The sequence below is a fragment of the Bison bison genome, unplaced genomic scaffold, assembly GCF_000754665.1.
Source record: "Bison bison bison isolate TAMUID 2011002044 unplaced genomic scaffold, Bison_UMD1.0 scf7180017864198, whole genome shotgun sequence".
Lineage (NCBI taxonomy): Eukaryota > Metazoa > Chordata > Mammalia > Artiodactyla > Bovidae > Bison > Bison bison.
The window spans coordinates 6,029,984-6,056,454 of NW_011494770.1; the positions used below are offsets into that span (position 1 = coordinate 6,029,984).

The 26,471-nt window shown below is 35.7% G+C and overlaps 1 protein-coding gene across 2 annotated transcripts in view; it reads left to right on the forward strand.

Moving 5' to 3' along the window:
* HBS1L (HBS1-like translational GTPase) overlaps nucleotides 1-26,471 on the forward strand; it is an 86,811-nt gene that overhangs the window by 43,317 nt on the left and 17,023 nt on the right. For both annotated transcript variants that reach the window (XR_825631.1, XM_010844256.1), the window contains exons 5-12: nucleotides 12,275-12,383; nucleotides 18,994-19,256; nucleotides 19,723-19,888; nucleotides 21,738-21,855; nucleotides 22,765-22,911; nucleotides 24,769-24,843; nucleotides 25,535-25,652; nucleotides 26,041-26,109. Coding sequence is in view for 1 of the 2 variants with exons in the window: in XM_010844256.1 (XP_010842558.1) it covers nucleotides 12,275-12,383; nucleotides 18,994-19,256; nucleotides 19,723-19,888; nucleotides 21,738-21,855; nucleotides 22,765-22,911; nucleotides 24,769-24,843; nucleotides 25,535-25,652; nucleotides 26,041-26,109 (1,065 nt within the window). In the remaining variant the exon portion in view is untranslated. The remainder of the gene's footprint in view (nucleotides 1-12,274; nucleotides 12,384-18,993; nucleotides 19,257-19,722; nucleotides 19,889-21,737; nucleotides 21,856-22,764; nucleotides 22,912-24,768; nucleotides 24,844-25,534; nucleotides 25,653-26,040; nucleotides 26,110-26,471) is intronic.

Consider the following 26,471-nt stretch of genomic DNA (forward strand, 5'->3'; position numbering starts at 1 on the left):
ATGCAGATGACACCACCCTTATGGCAGAAAGTGAAGAGGAACTGAAAAGCCTCTTGATGAAGGTGAAAGAGAAGAATGAAAAAGTTGGCTTAAAACTCAACATTTAGAAAATGAAGATCATGGCATCTGGTCCCATCACTTCATGAGAAATAGATGGGAAACAGTGGAAACAGTGTCAGACTTTATTTTTTTGGGCTCCCAAATCACTGCAGATGGTGACTGTAGCCATGAAATTAAAAGACGCTTACTCCTTGGAAGAAAAGTTATGACCAACCTAGATAGCATATTCAAAAGCAGAGACATTGCTTTGCCAACAAAGGTCCGTCTAGTCAAGGCTATGGTTTTTCCTGTGGTCATGTATGGATGTGAGAGTTGGACTGTGAAGAAAGCTGAGCACCGAAGAATTGATGCCTTTGAACTGTGGTGTTGGAGAAGACTCTTGAGAGTCCCTTGGACTGCAAGGAGATCCAACCAGTCCATTCTGAAGGAGGTCAGCCCTGGGATTTCTTTGGAAGGAATGATGCTAAAGCTGAAACTCCAGTACTTTGGCCACCTCATGCGAAGAGTTGACTCACTGGAAAAGACTCTGATGCTGGGAGGGATTGGGGGCAGGAGGAGAAGGTGATGACAGAGGATTAGATGGCTGGATGGCATCACTGACTTGATGGATGTGGGTCTGAGTGAACTCCGAGAGTTGGTGATGGATAGGGAGGCCTGGCGTGCTGCGATTCATGGGGTCGCAAAGAGTCGGACACGACTGAGCGACTGAACTGAACTGAGACAGAGCATTAAGATTTTACAGAGGTGCTTGACTTAGCAAGTTTTGTATATTTATTAACTTCAAGACAGATCTGATTTGGTTACCTTGGGAAATGTACTTCCATGAAGTTCTGAGGATGTGCAGTCAGAAACAGGGTGGAAAGGAGAGGGTGCCTGTGAAATATCCTGGAGAAAAATTCATTTATCAGGCATATGATCTTTCGAAATCCACTTAAGTTTTCACCTATAAAATGATGGACAGCACCAAATTATCTCTAATAATACAACCAGCAAATTTGCATGATTGTATGAACCTTAGTTCATGTAAGGACTGTACAAGGAATGTGAGTGCTTCTTTTCTCCCTTTATTAGCGTACATTCATTGGACCTTCACTACCTTCTCATTTCACTTTCTGTAAGTTATTTCATCCATTCCCAGATCTCAATTTACTTGTGTTTTAATAGCGCTCTCATTCGGCTTTGCAAACTTGATTATCGAGCTTTCTATCCAATTTCTATTTGTCTTGAAAGAAAATATCAGATCCAGTGTGTTCTATATTCATATCTAATTTGGAGTCATAGGGATTAACGTGTATTTTCTGCCTCCCTAACATTTAATTCATCACCATATTTTGTTAATGTATTATCTTTCATGCTTGTCCCCTCTTATTTCATGTGCTCTGGTACTCAGCTATAGTCATAGCACTTGTGATCACCTGCAGTATTCTCTTTTCTTTGTTTATATTTTCTGTCAGCCTTGTCATTTTACAGGTCCATCACATCTAGAATGAAAGCTACCTGAAAACAGAGACTGTTAATCATCTTTGTGTCTCCAGTGCCACGTACATGATACAATTTAACTTGGAAAAAAGACCTGAGATGGTGTCTAAGCAGTTTTTAAAAAAAACATGAAATAGGCAATCTGTCTATTTAGGAGGTAGTCCATTTAGAATGGACTGCTCTTAATTTTGCACTTGAATAAGAGACCATCCAAGAGAAGCAAGATCCTGACTAGTAGACTTCTTTTAGTTCTCTGTCATATATTTATTTGGTAATAGCAATCTACTTTTCCTTGCTAGAAAATTTGGCAGCTGTTCTTTCTCTTACTTTCTTACATACATTCAGGCAGCAAATGTCCCTAATTTTATCTTGTAATAGCTTTTAAATAACCCTTTCTCCATCTCCATCATTCTTAGGTCAGTTAATAGAATTTCTTACGCATGTCAGTACAGCAGTTTTCTAACTGCTCTTCCTCAGTCTTTCCTCCACAATTCATTTTAATTCACAATATGGTATGTCTTACCAATGTTGAAATTCTTTTAGTGGCTCTTATATTTCAAAATCAAGTTAAATACCTAAATATTACATGTGGTCTTAATGAGTTGCCAGTTTTTCTGTCCTTCTCACCCAGTTAATCTCTTATTTCCCAACCATGCTGATCTGCTGTCAGTCGTATGCATTGTGTCAGGTTCTGAGTCCCTATTCCTTATTTTTCCCTCCAAGATTCACTAGGAATCTTTTGAAGGAAACTTGTCTAATTCTTCCAATATAGTGGGTTAGGACCTGTCCTATGCATTGTCTTTGTGTCTCTTATAGCAGTTCATATTGTAATAATGTTTGTGTGGTATCTCTGTTAGACATAAAGTTTCTTGAGGCTATGCGTGTGTGCATGCTAAGTCACTTCAGTCGGCGACTTTTTGCGACCCTGTGGACCCAGTGGAGTGGGCTGCCATGCCCTTCTCCAGGGGATCTTCCCAACACAAGGATCATACTCACCTCTCTTACATGTGCCTGCATTAACAGGCAGGTTCTTGACACTAGCGCCACCTAAGTATCATGTCTTTGATCTCTCTATTCTAGTACCTAGTAGAGAGAGTCACCCAACATTTCCCTCCTTTCTGTCATGAATTAATACATGATTGTTAAGAGATTAATTTGTGTCTATAGATTCAGTGTGGTATGAATCATTGAGTACTTAATATATGCCAGGTATTGCTCTAAACCCTTTACATGTGTTAACTCATTAAATTCTCTTAATCTATTAGATAGGTTTTAATATTGTTACCACTTTATAGACAAGGAAACTAGGCACAGAGAGAAGTGAAGTGATTCACTTGAAGTCAGTCAGTAAAGTTTCAGGGCCTGGATTCAACCCAGAGTACCTGGCAGCAGGTAGACTTCCTCCTTTACTATACTCTCAAGTGAGAGTCGACTGGAGGATTTTGACATGGGATGGTTATTGGCTGTATCATAAGTATTTAATTCTTTTGCTAGTAACTCTTTAGAGCAGTACTCAACCGGAGGTGATTTTGTCCCACAGCAGACATTTGGCTCTGTAGACATTTGGGGGATGCTGTTAAGCATTCTGTAATACACCGCTTCACCTTCAACAAAAAAATATCCTGTCCAAAATGTCAGTAGTTAAGAGTGAGAAATCCTGCTTTAGAAAATTTAAGAGTGTAGGATAGATTTTACCATGATTTTTTTTTTCAGCAATAAAAGATTCCACGTTCAAAGATGTTCCATTTATAATTCCCTTTAGTTTTCACCTTCATTCCTTTTAGGAATTTACTAGGAAATGATTTTGTTTGTTCACTTCAGCATTCAGCAAACATGTATAAGTGATATGCATTGTATCAAATACTTCAGTTGTAGAAATAGAAAAATTCAAAAGATTCAGTCCTTGCCCTCAGGAAGCCTTGGAACCTAACAAGGGGTTACTTAACACGAAAAGACAAAACTCTTGAGAATGTTACTTTCAACCTTACTGGAGCATTCTGAATATAAAGTAATCATTGGATGATTGATTGAGTGAACTTTGTACCTTTGTTTCAAAACATGAAATAGAAATCAAGAGCATCTCTGAAGAATAGTATAGAAATGAATTTTTAATGTTTTGAATGTTTTGATATATATGGTTTTCACTTAAACATTTTTAATTATAAAAGGTATATGTAGTCATTGTAGCATAGATGTATATAAATTTTGAGATGAAAAGTCCTTCTTCTTTCCTCATGTCGTCTCTCGAAGTAATCACTTTAAAAGTTCATTTACATTCTTGTAGACATTTTAATGCCAATAGCACAATGGTATAGCATCTTTGCTGTATAATATTGCAGTTGCTTTTCCCATTGTACGGAAAGCCTCATGGTTTTCTTTCCGTACATGTAGGTTTACTATTTTTTCTGAAGCAAATTTTTTCTTTGTTTGGATGCATCATAATTTGTTAACCATTTCCTCATTGAGGTACATCTACAATCATTTTGCCATTACAAACAGCACCACAGTAAATAATCTTGTTTATATATTGTTTGCACAGTAGCGTTCGTATTTCTGTAGGACACATTTCCAGAAATACAATGTATATAGTAAACTTTTTTATTTTTATCAAATAACCCTGCCAAAGGTTGTACTCTTGCCAATGGTGTCAGATAGTGCTCTTTTCCCATTTTCCTTTGCAATGCTGGATGCTAATAAAAAAAGTAGAAATCCTACTTATTCCTCTGCTCCCTTTAACCGTATGCTCCCCTTCTTTTACCATCTCCTCTTTTCAGTCCTCCTCTCCCTTCTGCTCATCCCTCCCTACTCCATTTCCTCTGCTACACCTTTCTTTGAGTTGTGTATTTTGAACTGGTCTATTTATTGGTTTGTCTGGTGGGTCAGACAGTAAAGTGTCTTGCTTACAATGCGGGAGACCTGGATTCAATCCCTGGGTTGGGAAGATCCTTTGGAGAAGGAAATGGCAACCCACTCCAGTACTCTTGCCTGGAAAATCCCATGGACAGAGGAGCGTGGTGGGCTACAGTCCACGGGGTCGAAAAGAGTCGGACACGACTTCACTTTCATTTATTGGTTTCTAGGAGCTCTTTATGTATATTAACCCCTTCTGTGTATTTCCTCACATACACTATGTTTGCTTGTGGTATCTTTTGGAAACATTTTAAAATTTTAATGTAAAATTTGTCAGTCTTCCTTACCTGAAAATTAAATATATTTTTATATTTTCTTTATGTTCATATCTTTAGTCATTAAGGAATTTATATATGATACACTGTAAACCTATGATAGGGTCTTTTTCCCAAATGGATAGCCAGTATTCCCAATACAATATTGGATATAACCCATTCTTTTCCTGCTGATTTGAAACATTTCTTTGCATATGTTAAATTCCTACTTTTTTAGAGGACTGTGTATAACCTGTATTTTTGTTGTTGAGTTACTTAAGTCATGTCTGACTTGTGACCCCATGGACTATAGTCCACCAGTCTCCACTATCCATGGGATTTTTCAAGGCAGAAATGCTGGAGCATGTTTCCATTTCCTTCTCCAAGGGATCTTACTGACCTAGGGATCAAACCTGTGTCTCCTGCATTGGCAGCTGGATTCTTTACTGCTGAGCCATGAGGGAAGCCCCTTGTAACCTATATATTCCTATGTATTTTTCCATACATTTAATTCTTATTTTTATGTATCTCGAACATAAATATATTCCTATTGGTTCATTTGCAGGTGCTTTATTCTAATTCATCAGGCTGTTTTTGTGCCATTACCACATTTTAATTATTTCAGCTTTATGATTGATACCTGGTAGTTCCAGTCAACTATCATCATCTTTAAAAAATTTTATTGGTTATTCTCTCACATTACTCTTTGAGGTGAACGTTAGCTTAGCATGTTTTCCCCCACAGTAGTCCCATTGGATTTTGTAATACCATGTCTTTTTTTTTTTAATGTACTCTTTAGACTGACTTGTATGTGTTATGTGCTAAGTCACTTCAGTCGTTTCTGACTCTTTGCAGTCCTATGGACTGTAGCCATTCAGGCTTCTGTGTCCATGGGGTTCTCTAGGCAAGAACACTGGAATCAGTTGCCATGCAATCCTCCAGGGGATCATGCTGACCCAGGGATCGAACCCAGGTCTCTTATGTCTCCTGCATTGGCAGGTGGGTTCTTTACCAATGGCACCACCTGGGAAGACAATTAAGCAAATTAAAAAAAACACTAGGTTCAAGCCAAGTTGAGGTATAATTTTTGTGTTCCTGTTTATGACTAGGTACATGTTTATGACTAGGTACATGTTTATTCCAGCACTTTCTGACCTTACAATTGACTAAAATCACTTAAAAAAATAAAAGAGGTTAATGGGTACAGCAGTATCCAGTGAAACTAAAGATACTTGACAGTAAATATGTATTGACCACGAATTTCAGCAGTTATTTTTGATGTAGAAATTTTCTGGCAAGGATGTTCTATGAACGATGATGACATAATTCCAAAGAATAAGATCTGACAATTTTTTTTTAGTTGACAGTATTTTAAAATAGTTGGTATGCTTTTACAAATACAATATTTATTACAAAATTGTTGTCAGGTAGAGGGTTTAGGTGGGAGAAGGTAATGGCAGTCCACTCCAGTGCTCTTGCCTGGAAAATCCCATGGACGGAGGAGCCTGGTAGGCTGCAGTCCATGGGGTCTCGAAGAGTCGGAACAGGACTGAGCGACTTCACTTTCCCTTTTCACTTTCATGCATTGGAGAAGGAAATGGCAACCCACTCCAGTGTTCGTGCCTGGAGAATCCCAGGGATGGGGGAGCCTGGTGAGCTGCTGTCTATGGGGTCGCACAGAGTCGGACACGACTGAAGCGACTTAGCAGCAGCAGCAGCAGCAGAGGGTTTAGGTAATGATATCCTTATTTTGCCCATGGGATAAACTCAGTCTGTGGAGTATTTGATGACTCAGTCTAGGCTCAAGTTCATAAATTTTCTGGTGGCAGAGCCTTAGATTTCTAGCCATGCTAGACTAACTAGAATTGATTACTGCAAGGTGGAAAATACCTATAGAGTTTAAAGTGTCCTAGGAATGAAGAAGAGAATGCCTTATTAATGGCTAGGGGAAAGTTAAGGGATTATAAACAGATGAGACATGGCAGCATATTTTATGGAGAAATCATTATTACATATGTTTTTATGGTTTTTGTTTTACCTCTTCTTAATTTAGCTTTTCCCATTTTAAACAGTAATTATCCTCCCTAATTTAATATATTTATTTGTTTTACTCTCTACTTATTGCATGAGAAAATAGCCCTTGAAAATAAATCTATGAAAGATCTTTTTTTTTAAAGAACCCTTTCCTTCAAAGCTTCATTGTTATATAGTCTTTAAAAATGTCTTTTGTCACTGCCCATTCTTTTTCAGAACTTTTGCCCCATTAACACTTAAAAATGACTTTTCTTGTGTTATTTTCCAGGTTCAGTCAAATCGCATTTCATTTGTTAAGTTGTTCCTAATTACTCAGATGCATACTTAGAATTCTGTTGCTTATTGTTTCTACAACTTAATCTCCACAGCTTTTATAATTGTCTCAGACTAGTGTATAAGCTCTTTAATCACCATGTGATACATATCCTTTTTTTTTTAATCTAGCTGTGTCACTGCCCAAGGTTCTATAATTTTGACAAAGCAACTGTTTTGAACCTTAGTTTCTCTAAAGTAGGAATAATTATACTCACTTTGCATGGTTGCTGTGAAGGTAAAAGAGAATATACAACCTCTGGCAGAAGAGCCTACATGAGCACACGTAGCAAGAGTCAGAATGGCTTCTAGAGCCCAGATCTCTAAGCATTAGGAGGTGGCTGGTGTTACGTGCAAGAGGTAGGTAGAAAGTAAACTGAGGTTATTGCCTGAAGAAGAGAACTAAGATCACTTGCAAAAGCAGTAGGGAGGAACTCATGGTTTGAAATTTTAAACCCTCAAGGGGAAGATGAGGGAATACAGTAAACATTTTACATTTATATGTGATGGATATATGTATCTCTTCTTGATCCATGACTGGTTATTTTAGTTATTAGTTCATTTCTGACCTGTGTCAGTAGATTTTACTTGTCATCAGCTTGATGCTAGTTATGAAGGGAACTGTGTAATGTGGTTGGATAAATGGAACCACATCACACTGCTGTTAATAACAGCTTAATAGAAAATGTATTGAGCATATGCTTTTATCGGTTACGGATAACATAAAATTGAATTAGCGTATTTCCAAAATAGGCGGAAGCAAGGTTCTCAAGGGGAGAGTTCTAGGGTTGGAATTACTGAACCCGCTGAAATAGCATGCAGAATTTTCTGTGCTGTGTATTTTTCTGTCAAAAGTGTCCCATTCTCATTAGCTTTTTCAAAGGGGTATCTGACCAAAATAAAAAGGTTTATGAACCATTGCTTTAATGGTTGATATTCAGATTCATGTGTTTTTTTTTTTCCCTAAATAAGACTTTCATTTATATAACCAAATTTTTGAAATACTGCATCTTTGGTTTGAGGTTTGATATCCTGTAGATAGAAATCGCCAGAAATGAAAAATATTTACTGCATTCCTAGAAATACTCCTGGTAGCTCAGATAGTAAAGAATCTATGTGCAATGCAGGAGACCTGGATTTGATCCCTGGTTGGGAAGATCCCCTGCAGGAGGGAATGGAAACCCACTCCAGTATTCTTACCTGGAGAATCCCTATGGATAGAAGAGTCTGGCAGGCTACAGTCCATGGGGTCGCAAAGAGTTGGACATGACTGAGTGACTAAGCACAGCCAGAAATAGTATGAGTTCATATTGTGACTTTTCTTTATGCTTAAAGACCTTTTGTTTTATGAGCCAACTAATTTTTATAAAAGTCACCATTAAAGTATTTTAATGTACTAAATGTGTAAGTGAGTCAAGGGATTTTTTTATACACAAAATAGAAGGTATTAAAATTAGTTTTAATTATCTTAAGTTTTATATTCACTATATTCCCTAAAGTATACCTTAATAAATATTTTATAATCAGGGGAAAAAAAAGGCAGAAGTGGGAATTAACCTTGTCTTACTTGGATTGAGACATTTTTATGTATTCTGAGTCTTTTACTCTATTTTGACAGAGTCCAAAATCTGCTGTGCCTCTTTATCAGTCAGAGTGTTCTCCCCACCTACACACACCACTCCCTCATTCCCCCTCCCCCCGCCCCCCCATTATCATCATCATCATGCTCTCAGTTTCCTCCCTTTTAATTCACTCACCCCTTTCTAAGTTTGCTAGAATTTTGAAACTGCTTTTATCATGGAAATCAAACCCCTCCAGAATTCTCAACCTGTTTTCCTGTGTTCATGTATATCCTCTCAAACTCCAAGGTCTAGAAAGTCAACTTTCTTTTCTTTTCTGCCATTTCCAACCATATTCCTTCACTCTCTTTCCCCCCTTAAATCCCGGCTCCTTTGAAGCTTCTGTCTTTTGCCCTAACCAGCCTTCACTGATGTCATCTCCTGAACAATGTCATAGTTACTGTTCCTTGATCACTAAGACTTTGGCAGCTGATTTACAGTTTTCTTTTATGCCCTGAGCTTTTCATGATCATAGCTTGTGTATCCACGTGGGAAAACAAGTCCAGTGCTCTGAACTTGGCAGTTCCTTGACCAGCTCATTTCCAGTGACCTTCACCTTCCATCAGAAATTCACTGATGAATTCCCTCCCTTCAACTTCCTCTCCCTTCAAATCATGAACTCACATGTTCCATTCTGACCACAACCACTTCGTTGTATTTCTTGTCATGAACTTTTCTTGACCTTTGGACCCCAACTTTGAGTGCATCAGCACTCTTCCTTTATCATTTTGTTTAATCCAGTTTAGAGTTCGTGATTTATAATTTCAGTAACTCCCCCCTTTTGTTGCCATTCAACCACCTTTTTTTCTTTGCTTGTTTTTTGTATCTGTTGAGTAGAAACCTACCTCTGAATGACGCAGTCAGTATCTTCTTTGTGCCTCTTCCTGAATGACTGAACATTGCTAGAAAAAGTCATATGGACAGGCAGATTGATTCCACTGCACATTCATTATTACAAATCTTAAATGGGCAAATCTCAATTTTAAATACTGTAAATCTCAGTACTGTCCAACAGTTCCCCCATTTTGGTGTGTGTTCAACTCGTCCTTTGTGCAAAAATTATTGAAAGCCTTATTCGCTTCACTAGTCTTTTAACTTTTCTCAGTCACCCTCAGTCTCACCAGATAACTAGTTGCTATGTTATGGAGAAAATAGGAACTAACTATTAGGAGTTTTCATCTTCTAGCTTCTCAACATACCAGTCTGGTTTCTATTGTAGTAAGAGTGCCTTTCTCCTATTTTAGTTCAGTTTCTACCTGTGCTTTATGACCCATCCCTTTCTGCATTGTCAGAAATTCTAAAACACCTGACATGATCTTTTTTCTTCTTGATACTTTGAACCAGGCCTTCTCAGTTTTGCTTTCTCCATCAGATGATCCCATATAACATTTTTGCTACCATTCTACCACATTCCTCCTGTTGCCAGTCAGATTTTTTTTAAGAGTCATTGGTCCATATATCTACACAATTGCTTATCTAAGCCCTTGGGACCAGATTTGACTCAGAAATCAGAAGTTTTTGGATTTCAGAAAGCATTAACACCTGTGGTGTAATACCCCGATGGGATTTGGGGCAGCACCCTATGATCATCACATTGTTATTTCTGCACTGGACTGTGTGGCTTTTCACTTTAAGTGGAGTAAGTCAGGGCTGCAAAAAGCTTCACTTCACTCCAGGTCAGGTTTTACTTCCAAACGAGTTAAAAAAAAAAACCCCTTGTTTTTTTTTTTTTTTTTTAGAGCTTTTGGACTTTGGAATCATGCGTAAGAGATAGTGGACATGCACTTGCAGCTACTTCTGTTTTCTTACCTTCATTTTCTTTTTAACCCATTCTAACATTTCCTCCCCTCATGTCTCTCAAATGATTCTTGCTAACTCTACTAATGACCTTTATCTAAAGGGCTTGCGTCACTAGTGAATGTTTTCATTCGTCTCACTTGATTGAACAGCAGCCTCAGACTCTGGTGATGCCAAACCCCCTTAGCTTTGGGCACCATTCTCCCCTAGCCTTCCTCTGTCACCTTTTTGCAGGCCTTGTCCTTCCTCTTTCTTACTGTCTCTTTCAATGATTAAAGGTTGCATTTCTTCCATGGCTTTGTCCTCAGAGCACTTGTTTTCTTCCTCAGTATTCTCTGCTGTGGTAATCTCACTTATGTCAGTGCCTTCAGCAACTAATTATGTGCTGATGAGTCACAAATATACACTCCAGCCCAGACTTCTTCTTTGAGAGTGACCATTTATCTTTTCCTCTATTTCCCTTCCCCCTCACGTTCTTACATCATTTTCTGGGCTTCCAGTTGTGTTAGGACGAACATTGGGATCTTTGCTGTGACTTAAAGGCCCTGCATTGCCTGACCATCGCCTCCTTCTTCAGCTTCATTTTACTCTGCTCCCTCTCCCCTCTACTCTCACTCTCTGAAGACCACGGTGCCTCCTACAGTAGGGCCTTTATATATAAGCTGCTCTCTCTGTTTGAAATGTTCTTCTTTGTAGTTTATTCCTATTCATTTTTTTTTGCATCTTAACTCTTGTTTTCATGTGCCTTGTCACCAAATCATATATGGATTATAACACTAGTGACAGTTTTAATTTTACTTATATTTTTGTGATCAGTTAGTACATTTTCTCCACTATAAGCTTTCTCAGTACAAGGATTGTATCTGCTTTTGTTCAACATTATATTTCTAGCATAATGCTTGGCATACAGTAGGTAGATAACAAATGTTTTGAATGAATTATATACATTAATTTACCTTTTCTAACTTTTAAACAGAATTTATGTATATACACTTATCAGTGCAGCAGTGCAGTTTCTATAGTTTTATGTGGACAAAATCCTAATGGTACTCTTACTGAAAATAACAAAAGTTCATTCTAAAGAATTCCATGAATTAAATATATATATATTTAAAGGTTCAGATGCATAAAAGTCTTACTTTGACCTAGCTCATAATTTTATCTTCCTTCATGTTTTTAATTTTTCAATTTTGACCTCTTCCCCCGTATCCTATATAGATATCAAGTATCTATACTTGCGTGCTGCAGTCCATGGGGTTGCAAAGAGTCGGACACGACTGAGTGACTGAACAACAAATCAAGTATCTTACTAAGTCTAGTATTATGACCAAGTAAAATATATGCAGTGTATAGTACAATTCAGACTCTCAACTTGCTCATCAGTTTGTAGGTATCATGATTAAAAATAGTTTAACCATCTGCTAACTGACTGAACAATTTTAGTATTGTGAAAGGGTGTGGTAGGAGAGAGAAAGAGATGGTCTAGGTATAATGTCAGAACGAGGCTCAGTGCAGAAACCACCTTGTGACCTCTTAATATTGAAACTTAAGAGTCAGTTCAAAATTAGGAAGAGATTTGGTGGAGGGTTAAGCATAGAAGAGTCCTGACAAGAGGGGATTTCCCAGAACAGGGTGACAGAAGAATTTCTTTCAGCATTTTAATATTTCACTGAATTTTTTTAGAGGGAAAAAAATATGTTTAAAGATGTGATTCTGTGAAAATTGTCATAATACATATTTAATATACAATAAATGTTTCTAGGAATCAACTTGAATTAATGAGCTTTTTATATTTTACTCTTTAATTAGGAAAATCAATAGATTCCCAGTCATCTCAAAGTGAATCTGAAATTGTGCCAAAAGTTACTAAGATGACTGTATCTGGAAAGAAGCAAACTATGGGATTTGAAGTGCCCAGGTAAGGTTTTTAACCCTTCCTCCTTTTTTTTGAATAAGTATTGTCTCCTTGTTAGACTATAAGAATCTATTTGAATTTTGCATAATATAATCATTGAAGTACAATAGGTCCTCAGTATGGCATAATGCAAAGAAAAGGGGATGAGAAATTAGGCTTGATTGTGAACTCATATGTATGTTAATCGCCCTCATTGTCAATTTCCTCATACAAATTATAGCTACTTTAATGTAAAAAGCCTATGATTTTGTGAAATCTAGCACTGTGAGGTAGGGCATCCTTATGCCACTAGATGGCATAAACAAGCAGTGTTTGGGAATTAAATGTAGCTGGTGAATCATGCAATCATTAATTAAATTTTTTTACTATTATCATTAAACTCTTTTAGACTTTGATACTGAATAACATGGATCGGTATAACAAAGACAAAATATAAAATAAAGCATTCCTAGACTTGCAGATATCTAATGAGAAACGATAATAAGTCATACGTAGGTATTACTCATTTATTCTTTCTTTTCATAATCTTTAGAATTCTGTCAAGAGTTTCTATAGATGAGGAAAGTGGGTTACTTGAGACATAACAGCAGAGTCATAACTTTAACTATATATATTTTGTCTACCAGTTAGACAAGAAACACTTATCAAATGTAAACAATATATATTTTTTTCAATTTCAGGAAATACAAACTCAGCAGCCATTATTTTCTCCTTTATAGCATTTCTTTATGTAAATTAATAGAAATATCCATGAGTGTTGGGACGAATGTTAATGATTATTTTGTTCATTTTATTTATTTTTATTTTTTATTTTATAAATAAAATATTTGGGTTGTCAGAATCATAAATACCTTTTTATTCTCCTGTCTTAAGTGCCATTTAATCCTATTATGGAATTATTTCCATTGAGCAAGGAAAAAATAAATAGACTATGCAGTTCCTTGTTCTAAGGATTTTAAAATCTTATGCAAAAGGTTTTAGAGGCTTAGAAAGCAACATGCAAATGAGCCTAGTACAAAGAAAAGAGAATGAGAAAATGGGCTTGATTCTAGATTTGTCTATGTATATTTGTGTATATATTACAGCCCATGGGGTACTATATATTAGAAGTAAATACATAGTTATGTTTGTGAGTATTTATAACAGTAATACTCAATAATTAATTAAAATTATTGTTAAATTATTGTTAATTGAAATTATTAATATAGTAATTAATGATCAAGAAAAAATGCTTAATTCAAGTAGTAATTCTTAGAATACTACCTTTATGCTTTATAAGTATCATGCTTTTCAGAATTTATAAGACTATATGCTTCATGAGGACAGGGACCATTAATGTTAATCATTATTTTCTTTTCATAGAATAGATGTTTAAATATTTATTGGTCAGAGTCCTTGGGAAAATACATTAAAAAAAAAACAAACACCTGTAAATAGTAAAAAGCAGACCTGTGAGCCGGTATTTTGATGTGGCTCTGTAGGAGAAGTCATCAGAATGTGAAAGGCCTACAGGTACAGATGGAAAGTACTCAGAAATGCGTAAATACTGCTCAGGGACCAAGCTATATTTACATCAAATACTTTTTTTAGGGTTTTGGGGAAATTTATAATAAGGATAATACTTAGGCTGTTGTTTTTGTCTCAAGAAAACACAGAGAAATAAAATTAAGTAAAAATCATTAGAACGTTGCGTAGAGAACAAATAACTCTGTGGTTAATCTCTTCAATCTAAATTATTAACTTTCCAGTATCATTTAAAAAACTTGCAAAGAAACATGAAGCCTCTCAATACATGTGGAAATATTCCCAATTTTGGAAAGATGGTTTAAAAAAGCAGACCAGTCATTTTATAGTAATAGATACGGTTGCACAATTATATGATAAAGCACCTGAAAAAATATTCACAAACTTATTCTTCCATACTTTGTTTCTTTCAGTCAGTAATTATAGCTCTGAACTTCTAAAGTTACTTTACCTCATCTTAAGAGATTTTTCAAAATCTTAATACATTAACTTTTTCTTTATAATATGCAGAAGTTTTTACTAAGGACCGACTTACCTAGAATGCTTTTCTAACTACTTTGGCCCTTTCCTCTAACACTGCACGGGTTAGTGAATTAAAATGCAGTTTTTCTAAAATTTACTTGAAGAGAATGTTGTGAAAGTTAGAGAAAAGCAAATCTTCCATGTTACTGAACTTTAAATGAAATAATCAAGACAGACCGTATTTTGTGTTGCTCTTCCTATCCTGAATAGGGCTGCCTAATTTGTGGGTGAGCCCAACTTCAGCCCTGAGCCCACTGTGTCAGTCATAGCTGTTCTGCTTTTGTCTGTTTTCTGCGTTGGAGTTACCATGAGTTTTCCTTTGAAGAAAAGCCTCACTAAAAACAGAAGGATCTGAAGCCAGAGATTGTGATTTTTTTCCCAGGTCTGATCAGAACTAGAGTCTATGACTAGTTATTCTGGTTGAATACTTTGACTGTAATTTGTAGGGTTTGTTTTTTTTCTTTACTCCTCTAAATACAGAGTTGTCATGTTTCTGTTTTTGAGAACTAATTGTGGACATTCAAATACATGTTTGAAAATTTCAGTTTAAATTCGATTTACTTAGCTTGGTTTGTTGGACTCTTTTAAGAGTGGGAACAGTTTCCACATACTTAAATTTTTTCCCTGTAGTTTGAAATGAAGCCAATCTGTCTAAGCAGTGAGTGCTCAAGTTGGTTAGTGGAGATTTGCTAAAGCAAAATAAAACAGGAATGGATAAGAGGCTTATATTAAAGTTGAAAATATAACTAATGTGATTCTTTCCTGAAGCGAAGGATGAGAATCAGTGTTGAGCATTTAAAAAATACCAAGAGAAAGAACAGTGAATCTGTTTTTGTTACTCTGGGCAGGAAGAAAAGAGATTTACTGTTCGTACACATCTCCATCACACTACAATCCTTAAGTGATGTTTGTAAACTTCTTTCTATATGTAATTCTTTTCTGCCACCTCCACATTAAGATGGGTATAATTGGTTTCATTCTGACTCTTTGCGACCCCATGGACTGTAGCCTACCAGGCTCCTCTGTCCATGGGATTTTCCAGGCAATAGTACTGGAGTGGATTGCCATTTCCTTCTCCAGGGGATTTTCCCAACCCAGGGATCAAACCCGGGTCTCCTGCATTGTAGACAGACGCTTTACCGTCTGAGTCACCAGGGAAGTCCATTCTAATAACTTGCAATAACCTGTTCTTTGTCCTAAGTCTGTTTATTTGTGTCATTGAAGGAAAGGTAAGGCACATCATAGTCTGTTTGATTACATTACATCTTTTGTAGCTATCCACAGGATAGCACTGGTATGATTTCCATGGAGCACAGTCAAAGAGCTAAGGAAGAACTAAGTAAGATCAGTGTTTACTTTTGGAGGCACTGTCATTGTCAAGGAGGAAAAAAGCCAGATGGTTTTATTTCTGTTTTACATATCTGAGTTCCTCACTAGATTGTAAACTTTTGGGATCAGTTGATAACTTTTTCATTTCTATATCTTTTCTTCTCAGCAGCAGTGACTAGTGTATGTTACAGTTTTTAGTGGATCAAGTATTTATTGAATTAATGAATTAAAACTCCTTTGTCAAAAGTAGTAAAAATGTAGACATTTAGAGATTCTTCCTTTAAGGACAGTGTTTGAGCAAAAAAAGATTGTAAGTCTCTGTGCTGTTGGAGGAATGAGTTAGGGATTAAAAACTGATAAAGCTATTGTTTTTTTTTTTATGAATTTATCTGCTGGAACACATTTGGTACCAATTTTTACAAAATATCTCCTTTATGCCACCTGTTTTGATAGGACTGTATGGCTAAGCTATGGGTTTAGACATTGAGTTTCAGTTACTTTATGGGATATTTTCTTCTTATCTTAGTTTTTAGCAGTCTGTTTTTCTCCTGGAATCTTCTAAGTCTGTATTTGTGTGGTTTGGGCCTAACTGCTTATCATTTCCACCTTAACAGACTCTAGCCGCTTAGCGGAGATCATTTTTTGGTCTGCAGATGTAAGAATGTAAAGAGATGTCTCTGCCCTTCTGACATTATAGAATGTCAGTCAAATTGGTTTAAATATTCTTTTTTTTTTTAATTTATTTTTTTGCTGAAGGATAATTGCTTTACAGAATTTTGTTGTTTTCTGTCAAACCTCAACATGAATCAGTCATAGGTATACATATATATATATCCCCTCGCTTTTGAACCTCCCTCCCGTCTCCCTCCCCATCCTACCCCTCTAGGTTGAAACAGCCCCCGTTTGAGTTTCCTGAGCCATACAGCAAATTCCCATTGGCTCTCTATTTCACATATGGTAATGTAAGTTTCCATGTTACTATTTACATACATCTCACCCTCTGCTCCCCTCTCCCCATGTCCATAAGTCTGTTCACTATGTCTGTTTCTCCATTGCTGCCCTGTAAATAAATTCTTGAGTACCATTTTTCTAGATTCCATATATGTGCATTAGAATATGATATTTATCTTTCTTTCTGACTCACTTCACTCTGTATAACAGGTTCTAGGGTCATCCACCTCATCAGAACTGACTCAAATGTGTTCCTTTTTTATGGCTGAGTAATATTACATTGTGTACCACAACTTCTTTATCCATTCATCTGTCAGTAGACATCTAGATTGCTTCCATCTTCTAACTATTGTAAAGAGTGCTGCAGTGAACATTGGGATACATGTGTCTTTTTCAACCCTGATTTCCTCAGGGTATATGCCTAGGAGTGGGATTGCTGGGTCATACAGTGGTTTTATTCCTAGTTTTTTAAGGAATCTCCACACCACCTTCCATAGTGGCTGTATCAGTTTACACTCTCAACAGTGCAAGAGCGTTCCCTTTTCTCCACATCCTCCCCAGCACTGACTGACTGTAGACTTTTTGATGATGGGCATTCTGACCAGTGTGAGGTGATATCTCACTGTGGTTTTGATTTGCGTTTTTCTAAAAATGAGTGATGTTGAGTATCTTTTCATGTATTTGTTAGCCATCTGTATGTCTTCTTTGGAGAAATGTCTGTTTAGGTCTTTTTCCCACTTTTTGATTGGGTTGTTTGTTTTTCTGGCATTGAGTTATATGAGCCACTTGTATATTTTGGAAATGAATCCTTTGTCAGTTGTTTCATTTGCTATTTTCTCCCATTCCGAGGGTTGTCTTTTCACCTTGCTTATAGTTTCCTTTGCTGTGCAAAAGCTTTTAAGTTTAATCAGGTCCCACTTGTTTACTTTTGTTTTTATTTCTGTTACTCTAGGAGGTGGGTCATAGAGGATCTTACTTTGATTTGTGTCATCGAGTGTTCTGCTTATGTTTTTCTCTAAGAGTTTTATAGTTTCTGGTCTTACATGTAGGTCTTTCATCCATTTTGAGTTTATCTTTGTGTATGGTGTTAGGAAGTGTTCTAATTTCATTCTTTTACATGTTGCTGTCCAGTTTTCCCAGCACCATTTATTGAAGAGGCTGTCTTTGCCCCAAAAATAAGGTACCCATAGGTGCCTGGGTTTATTTCTGTGCTTTCTATCTTGTTTCATTGGTCAATATTTCTGTTTTTGTGTCAGTAGCATGCTGTCTTGATGACTGTAGCTTTGTAGGATAATCTGAAGTCAGGAAGGTTGGTTTCTCCAGCTCCGTTCTTCTTTCTCAAGACTGCTTTGGCTGTTTGGGGTCTTTTGTATTTCCATATGAATTGTGAAATTTTTAGTTCTAGTTCTGTGAAAAATGCCACTGGTAATTTGGTAGGAATTGCATTGAATCTGTAGATTGCATTTGGTAGTATAGTCATTTTCACAATATTGATTATTCCTACCCAGGAACATGGAATATTTCTCCATCTGTTTATGTCATCTTTGATTTCTTTCATCAGTGTCTTATAATTTTCTGTGTACAGTTCTTTTGTCTCCTTTGGTAAGTTTATTCCTAGATATTTAGTTCTTTTTGTTGCAGTGATGAATGGGATTGATTCCTTAGTTTCTCTTTCTGAATTTTCATTGTTAGTATATAGAAATGCAAGTGATTTCTGTGTGTTGATTTTGTATCCTGCAACTTTGCTAAATTCACTGATTAGCTCTAGTAATTTTCTGATACTATCTTTAGGGTTTTCCATGTATAGTATCATGTCATCTGCAAACAGTGAGCGCTTTACTTCTTCTTTTTCAACCTGGATTCCTTTTATTTCTTTTCTTCTCTGATTGCTGTAGCTAGGACTTCCAGGACTATGTTGAATAACAGTGGCAGAAGTGGACACCTTGCCTTGTCCCTGGTCTTAGGGGGATGATTTCAAGGTGCTACTGGTGGGTGGGGGATGCCAGGTCTTGTATTCAAGTGGTTTCCTTTTTGTGAGTTGTCACTATTTGATACTCCTTAGGGTTAGTTCTCTGGTAGTCTAGGGTCTTGGAATCAGTGCTCCCACTCCGAAGGCTCAGGGCTTGATCTCAGATTATTCTCTATGTCGGCGTGTGACTTCACTACTTAGATTCTCTGCCAACACTCCCAAGAAATATCCTAGTACCTCTGGGAAAGCAGCAGCTCTTCAAGGGTGGTTGCCAGACTCGGTTTAAATATTTTTTATTCCTGTCTCTGCCTTCTGTAGAGTAACTGCTGAAGAAAATGGTCATAGTTTCCATACACCTCAAAAAGGACATTCTAGTGAAGATACCAGCCTTGTTTCTTCTGATGCACTTGAGAGTGCTTCTAAATCAGCTCTTCCATCCCACACCATTCAAGCATCAGAAGAGCAGAGTTCAACACCAACACCAGTGAAAAAGTCTGGCAAGCTGAGGCAACAAATAGATATTAAAGCGGAACTGGAGAAGCGGCAAGGAGGAAAGCAGCTCCTCAACCTAGTGGTCATTGGTAATGCCTTTTGTTCTTCTGGATTGTCAGTCAGCTGCTCAAGCCCAATAATTGTCTCGTGGCAGCATGGGAATACACTCCACTCTGAGTTTTTGTGTGTGTGTAAATAGACATGAAGCAAGAGGGCATTGTACCATAACGTTGAGTTGTCAGGGTCACTTGGGGTGAAATAACGCCAAGTTGCCAAAGAGGTCTTTAGACTTGGTTGTGGCCTTTTCATTTTGTGAATATTGGAAAATGGCATGTCTTGTTGATCATTTTGATTTCCAGAAATCAAGGAAACTTCCTTCCTTCTAAAGAGATATGCTCTTTTTTCCATTTTAACAACTTACTTGGCAAACTATTATTTGATAAAAATTGGTGTTTATTGCTCTAAACTATTGAATTACAAATTCATGCTATGCCTCAATGTGAACAACATCTGGAAAATGTACCTAGTATTAAATCTTGAATCAATTTTCCTTAGGTCATGTTGATGCTGGGAAAAGTACTCTGATGGGACATTTGCTTTATCTTCTGGGTGATGTAAACAAAAGAACTATGCATAAGTATGAACAAGAGTCTAAAAAGGCTGGCAAAGCTTCGTTTGCATATGCATGGGTCTTGGATGAGACTGGCGAAGAAAGGGAAAGGTAGTCATTATATATAAAATTTTCATTCTGAAATTGTATATAGTCTTTAAAAAATTGTGTAATATGTGTTGAGTATGCATGAAACAAATCATGAAATATTTTAGACACTATTTTTAGAAAACTTTCAGTTATCAGGGAAATATTTTTATTGTAGTTTTCGTTGTAATCTACATACAATGTTTTACTCCTTTAAATTCTATGGAAATAGTTTAAAAGTATGTTTATTAAAAGAAACTGAAAGAAAAACATATATACACAGCAAAAGGCAGTAAAATCTCTTAGTTCATTATTCTGTGGGAGAAGTTTTGCTTGTTACCTCCCTGAGTATATGTCAATTGTCTTGATTTTGAATTAACATTATGAGAAAGACTCTTAATTTAAAATTAGTATATATAGTGTTATATATATATATATATATATATATATATTCTTTATATATATGTAGAGTTATTACTGGAGAAGGCAGTGACACCCCACACCAGTACTCTTGCTTGGAAAATCCCATGGACGGAGGAGCCTGGTAGGCTCAAGTCCATGGGGTCGCTAGGAGTTGGACACGACTGAGGGACTTCACTTTGACTTTTCACTTTCATGCATTGGAGAAGGAAATGGCAACCCACTCCAATGTTCTTGCCTGGAGAATCCCAGGGATGGGGGAGCCTGGTGGGCTGCCATCTCTGGGGTCGCACAGAGTTGGACACGACTGAAGTGACTTAGCAGCAGCAGCAGCAGAGTTATTATAATATCAGTTTATAAAGGAAAAGTAACTTTTTGTAGTATACTATCTTCTGTCTGAAATCAAAATGACTAGTAAATTCAATTACAAGATTTAATTCATCTTTATACTTTCTTACTATGTTTTTATGAGACACAGTCAACAAACAATTAGTTAAACCTATCTCCTGCTATGCAGATCTAATCCAGTGGATTGCTCCTGAATGTGTAACTGTGTTTAATGCTAACTTTGGGAAGATTCTAGGAGAATATGGCCACTCATATCCCTCTGATCAAAGTATTTCTTTTGAAGTCTTTTTAGAGTGGTAATATATTTCATGTTAGAACTGTTAAGGATGAGGGACCCAATGGCACCTTTGTCTGGAAAGAAAGAGGATACCTAATAATTAAGTGAAATGGCAATTATACCTACCATCTCACACTAATATTCTACAGCCTTCTGAAAGTCATAAATCAACTAAGAAATTACTCCGTGTCCTGTGATGTCTTCATTTAGAATATGATTAGAAAGTATTAAAAATATGTGTGTTTATTTTCTTGGAGTATTGGGTAATCTACATTATAATATATAAAATAATTTTCAATAAAGCTGGTCACAATATTCCTTACCTCTTCTGATAAGTAGAATTTTACATCATAGTGGTTTGAATTTTGTTTTGTTTTTTCTTGTTGTCTTTTTTATTCTTTGCGGTATGACAAGCTTGTTTTTCAACTTAGAAAAAATAGTTGGACAGTTATAGATTTTTGGAAAAATGAATATTGGAAAACAGTAGAATTTTGTATGATATCTGCTTTAGGAGACTAAATAATTTTTACCTGTCAGCATATCAAGTAGATTATTGAAGTATATAGATAGCTTTTTAGTTTTCTTTATACCATCTGTCAACTAGGTAGAGAGATTGAGAATTGTATCATTGAAGTGAGAAGTGGCTTGTTTTAATTTATTTCATATGTGAGTTGAGCAGACAATTGAGGTAATAATTTTTCTCTTTCTTAGAATAATTAATAATTTTAATTAAGAATTTAGACTGTTATTTTTCCTATATTATTAAATAACTTAATCTCTAAAACTTGATTATTTCTATAGTTCTAACCATTTTATGTTTTCTTTAAGGGGGGTAACAATGGATGTTGGTATGACAAAGTTTGAGACCAAAACCAAAGTTATTACATTAATGGATGCTCCAGGCCATAAGGATTTCATTCCAAATATGATTACAGGAGCAGCCCAGGTACCAGATATTTCCTTAACCAAAGTACAGTGAATGTAAATAAAATTTCCTGATGCTGAGGTTATAATCCTAGGATTATAACTTAAAATATTAAAGTTCTAGCCTTGTAAAAATTTTTAAAAAATAGAGAAATACTATATTTTTCATTGTCTATTTATTGGTACTTTATAAAACCTTAGAATTCTAATTTATTACAAAGTAGCAAATGTATAAAAGCCACGAGTTTCTTTAGTAAAAATAATGGTAGGGACTTGATAAGGCATAGCTTTGTATTTCATTTATTAATAAATTGGAGTGAATATTTCAACATAAGCCTTTTTGTTGCATTTATATTCGTATTCGAGTCCTGTATCTTTTTAAAGAGCTTATTTATACAGAAATAGGGAACCTTGGGAGTTTTCCCCCTGTGGTCTTAATGGGATTAAAAAACAATTGTAGTTTGTAAATGTACATGATTCTTAATAAGGATACTAAAAAAAAAATTCAAAGATAATAACTTTAACTAATTAAAACAATGAAAATAGCATTAGACATATGGAACATTGATTTCTTCTATAATAGATGATGATTAGAAAATATGGAGAGTTCATAACACAATTATTTGTCCCTGTTTACTTACGTTTTAACTTTATGTTTTTGTTCCTTTGCCCAGTTATCATAATTGTTATGTAATCAAATATGGGAAGGTTTTGTTCTTTATGTCATTATTTTTTTGACCACATGCTAGTACTTTCTTCTATTTAAAATTTTAATCCATCTGTGTGACTCCTTTGATTTGCTTGTGTTTGGTGTCAAGTTAGTCTTCCTTTAAAATCTGACCTACACAATTACTTCAGTAGTCTGTCCTTTGAATTAAAATGCTGTGACATTGTTTCTAGCTTAGATTTTTTTTTTCTTTTCATTTTTTAGGCAGATGTAGCTATTTTAGTTGTAGATGCCAGCAGGGGAGAGTTTGAAGCTGGATTTGAGACTGGGGGACAAACACGAGAGCATGGACTCTTGGTTCGTTCTCTTGGAGTGACCCAACTCGCAGTTGCAGTCAATAAGATGGATCAGGTATTTAAAAGCTTTTTGAGTATTCATTTTAGATGCTGATTAAGATGATGTTCTGCCATATTGATGACCTCAGATGTGACTAGTATACATTTTCTTAGCCCAGTTGTCATATTTTAAAGAATAAATACATGATGCTGATATTAAATGAGGTATTAGTAGTAGTAGGCAAGAAGATAAATTTTTACTTTCAGAATTAACTTATAAATCTTAAAATCATTTTTAGTTATAAAAATTCTTATTTATTCTGGTATGGGGAAAACTTGAAATAAACTATATTTCCAGCTTCCCCCTCCTGAAGATTTTTAACTTTTCATTTTGTACTTCCATTCAGTTTATTTTTGCACATAAAAATCTTTTTCTTTATAACATTGGGTTCTCGTCTGCTTCATTATTTACTTTTTTCAAAAAATTGGCAATATTCTTGTTTTTATTTCCAAGTAACTAATAATTTTTATGTAAAGAGATTTTTACAGCTTTATTCTAGTATATTTTGAAGATATACTTTATTCAACAGCCCACTACTTTAGAATATTTTCAGTTTTGTGCGTGTATTTAGAAATAGTTTATTCTGTGGAAATTTCCGGGCCTAAGGATATATATGTTTTTTAAGTCTTGCTGTACATGATCAGAAGGGGTTCCCAGGTGGCGCTAGTGCTAAAGAACCCGCCTGTCCATGCAGGAGACATAGGAGATGTGAGTTTGATCCCTGTGTCTGGAAGATCCCCTGGAAGAGGGCATGGCAGCCCACTCCAGTTTTCTTCCCTGGGGAATCCCATGGACAGAGGAGCGTGGCAGGCTACAATCCTCATGGTTGCAAAAAGTTGGATATGACTGAAGTGACTTAGCACACACACATGAACGCACATTCTTTGTGTATTTATTTATCATTTGTATTTTTTTGAATTTATATAATTTGATTTTTTTAAGTTTTAAAACTGAGTAATTTGTAAGCAAAATAAAGACATTATCATTTCCTTTTAATTTCTTTCTTTATGCTTAGGTATTTTCTTATCCTGGGATCAAATACATATTCACCTAAATTTTCTACATGGTTCTTTTATGGTATCATCATTACATATACCTTTTATTTTCCCCCCAACATTTTAGTATGAAAATATTCAGACATAAAGCAAAGATGGAAGAATTTTACAGTAGACACCCAAATTATACCTCCTACATAATATTCTTCCCCTTGCTTGATCTCATTTTTGTCTGTCTACCCCTGTATCCATCCATTAATGCATCTTATTTTGACACGACTTTCTATGTAACTTACAAGTTATAGTTATTTTTACATTTACCCCTGAATACTATAGCATGGGAATAGTTATCTAGAATTCATATCACATATGAACATTACATATACTAAGAAGTCTAGTTGACTTGAGTAGGTGTCAATAATTTTATCTTATTTCAGTTGGTCAAGCAGTTGGTCCAAGCACAAATTTAATAAGTATCTCACTTTTTCTCCTCACTTTTGAATTTACTTTTAGAGGCAGCCCACTCCAGTATTCTTGCCTAGAATATCTCATGGACACTGGAGCCTGTTGGGCTACAGTCCATAGGTTACAGAGTTGGACATAGTAACTGAAAAACAAAAACAAAATTAGCATACACAAAAAATTCTATGTTTTGGTGTTTGTTTCCAGGCTTTCTGTTGTAGGAAAAGCTACTTTTAGATCATTTTAATAGTGAGATCTGACATTCTGAGCTTTAATTTTAAATAGATTTCATATTTTCATAGATGTTATAATTATATTTCATAGTCTTAATTTATATTTTATTTCAGAAATTAAAAATTTTTATAAATAGCATGGTCTTAAGCACAGTTTTAAAAATAAATTGGATCTTTGTCAGGTTAATTGGCAACAAGAAAGGTTTCAAGAGATTACTGGAAAACTTGGGCACTTTCTTAAGCAAGCAGGTTTTAAGGTAAGATCATTTTAAATTTATTTGGTTACTTTTCGTAAGTCTCATCTTACTGATATGAGAGAAAAAGCTACTTTGGTATTCTTGTCTTGTTCAGTATGTTTAATTCTTTTTGTTTTTATTTCTCCCTGGTCTTAAATGTATCTTATGTTCTTTGGATTACTTTGTTTTAGAAAATTGCATAAATTGGCTTGGATTTAGTATAAGTAGAAGACTTTTTCTCCACTTATTAGATGTATAGATTTAGGGAGGTTACCAAGGAGTATAGAAACTAGTAGAGAGAAATTCCTCCAGCAAAAGTATGAAATATACCTATGTTACTAGGTAAAAATGCTTGAGTGTTTTGGAACAGACTTGTAAGTTTCCCACAAAATAAAAAAGGTTGGAAACTGTTGGAACAGATAACATCAGGGCAGTAGTTCTGTGATTTAAGTTACTTTTTGAAAAGTACATTGTTACTTTTGCATACTTGGTACAGTTACGGTAATAGTGAACCTTTTAGCTTTTTAAAAATAGTGTTGTATTGGGAATTCTCTGGCTGTCTGGTGGTTAGAACTCCTTGCTTCCAGTGCAGGGGACATGGGTTCAATCCTTGGTTGTGAAACTAAGATCCCACATGCCTGTGGCACAGCCAAACAAAAAAAGGAGAAACAGTGTTGTGTTGAGTTTCATGTGTTCAATCCTTTTTTTATAGGAAAGTGATGTAGCTTTTATCCCAACAAGTGGTCTCAGTGGTGAAAATCTAATCACAAGATCTCAATCAAGTGAACTAACAAAATGGTATAAAGGACTATGTTTATTAGAACAAATTGGTAAGACTACTATCATATTAATTTTAATACATTATAAACTTGATAGTAATTATTATTTAGAGTTCTTTATAGAGGGCAGTGATTTATGTGAAAATGGATAGCGTTTACACTCAGGAGTGAGATTACCAGTTTTAGAATTATATGAATATTCAAATTGGTGCCAAATTTTTCTTGTTTAATTAATGCCTACTCCACTTACCTCACAGACTGTTGTGACATTAAATAAGAAACATGTGAAAACATTTCATAAACTACAAAGTGTTATATGAATCACAGTCAATTTGCTATTAGTATTTTCTAGGAGACATAGGAGTATAGTGGACTCATTGGACATGAATCAAAAATTACTTTTAAATTAAACCTTTCTATTTTTACCATTTTTTCCCAGACTCCTTCAAGCCTCCTCAAAGATCTATAGATAAGCCTTTTAGACTATGTGTATCTGATGTTTTCAAAGGTAAGTGCTACCTCTGTTGGCCTTCTTTAGTATAGCCCCTGCCTTTTCGTTTTCTCTTGACCTCTGTTGTTGGACAAAATTATTATTTTGTCTTCAGATTCTCCCTTCTTTATGCTGCTACTGCTGCGGCTGCTAAGTCGCTTCAGTCGTGTCCGACTCTGTGCAACCCCATGGACGGCAGCCCACCAGGCTCCCCCGTCCCTGGGATTCTCCAGGCAAGAACACTGGAGTGGGTTGCCATTTCCTTCTCCAAAGCATGAAAGTGAAAAGTGAAAGGGAAGGCTCAGTCGTGTCCAACTCTTAGCGACCCCATGGACTAGTGGTACATAATTCTAGTTACTTAATGCCCCTGCCCAGAAAAA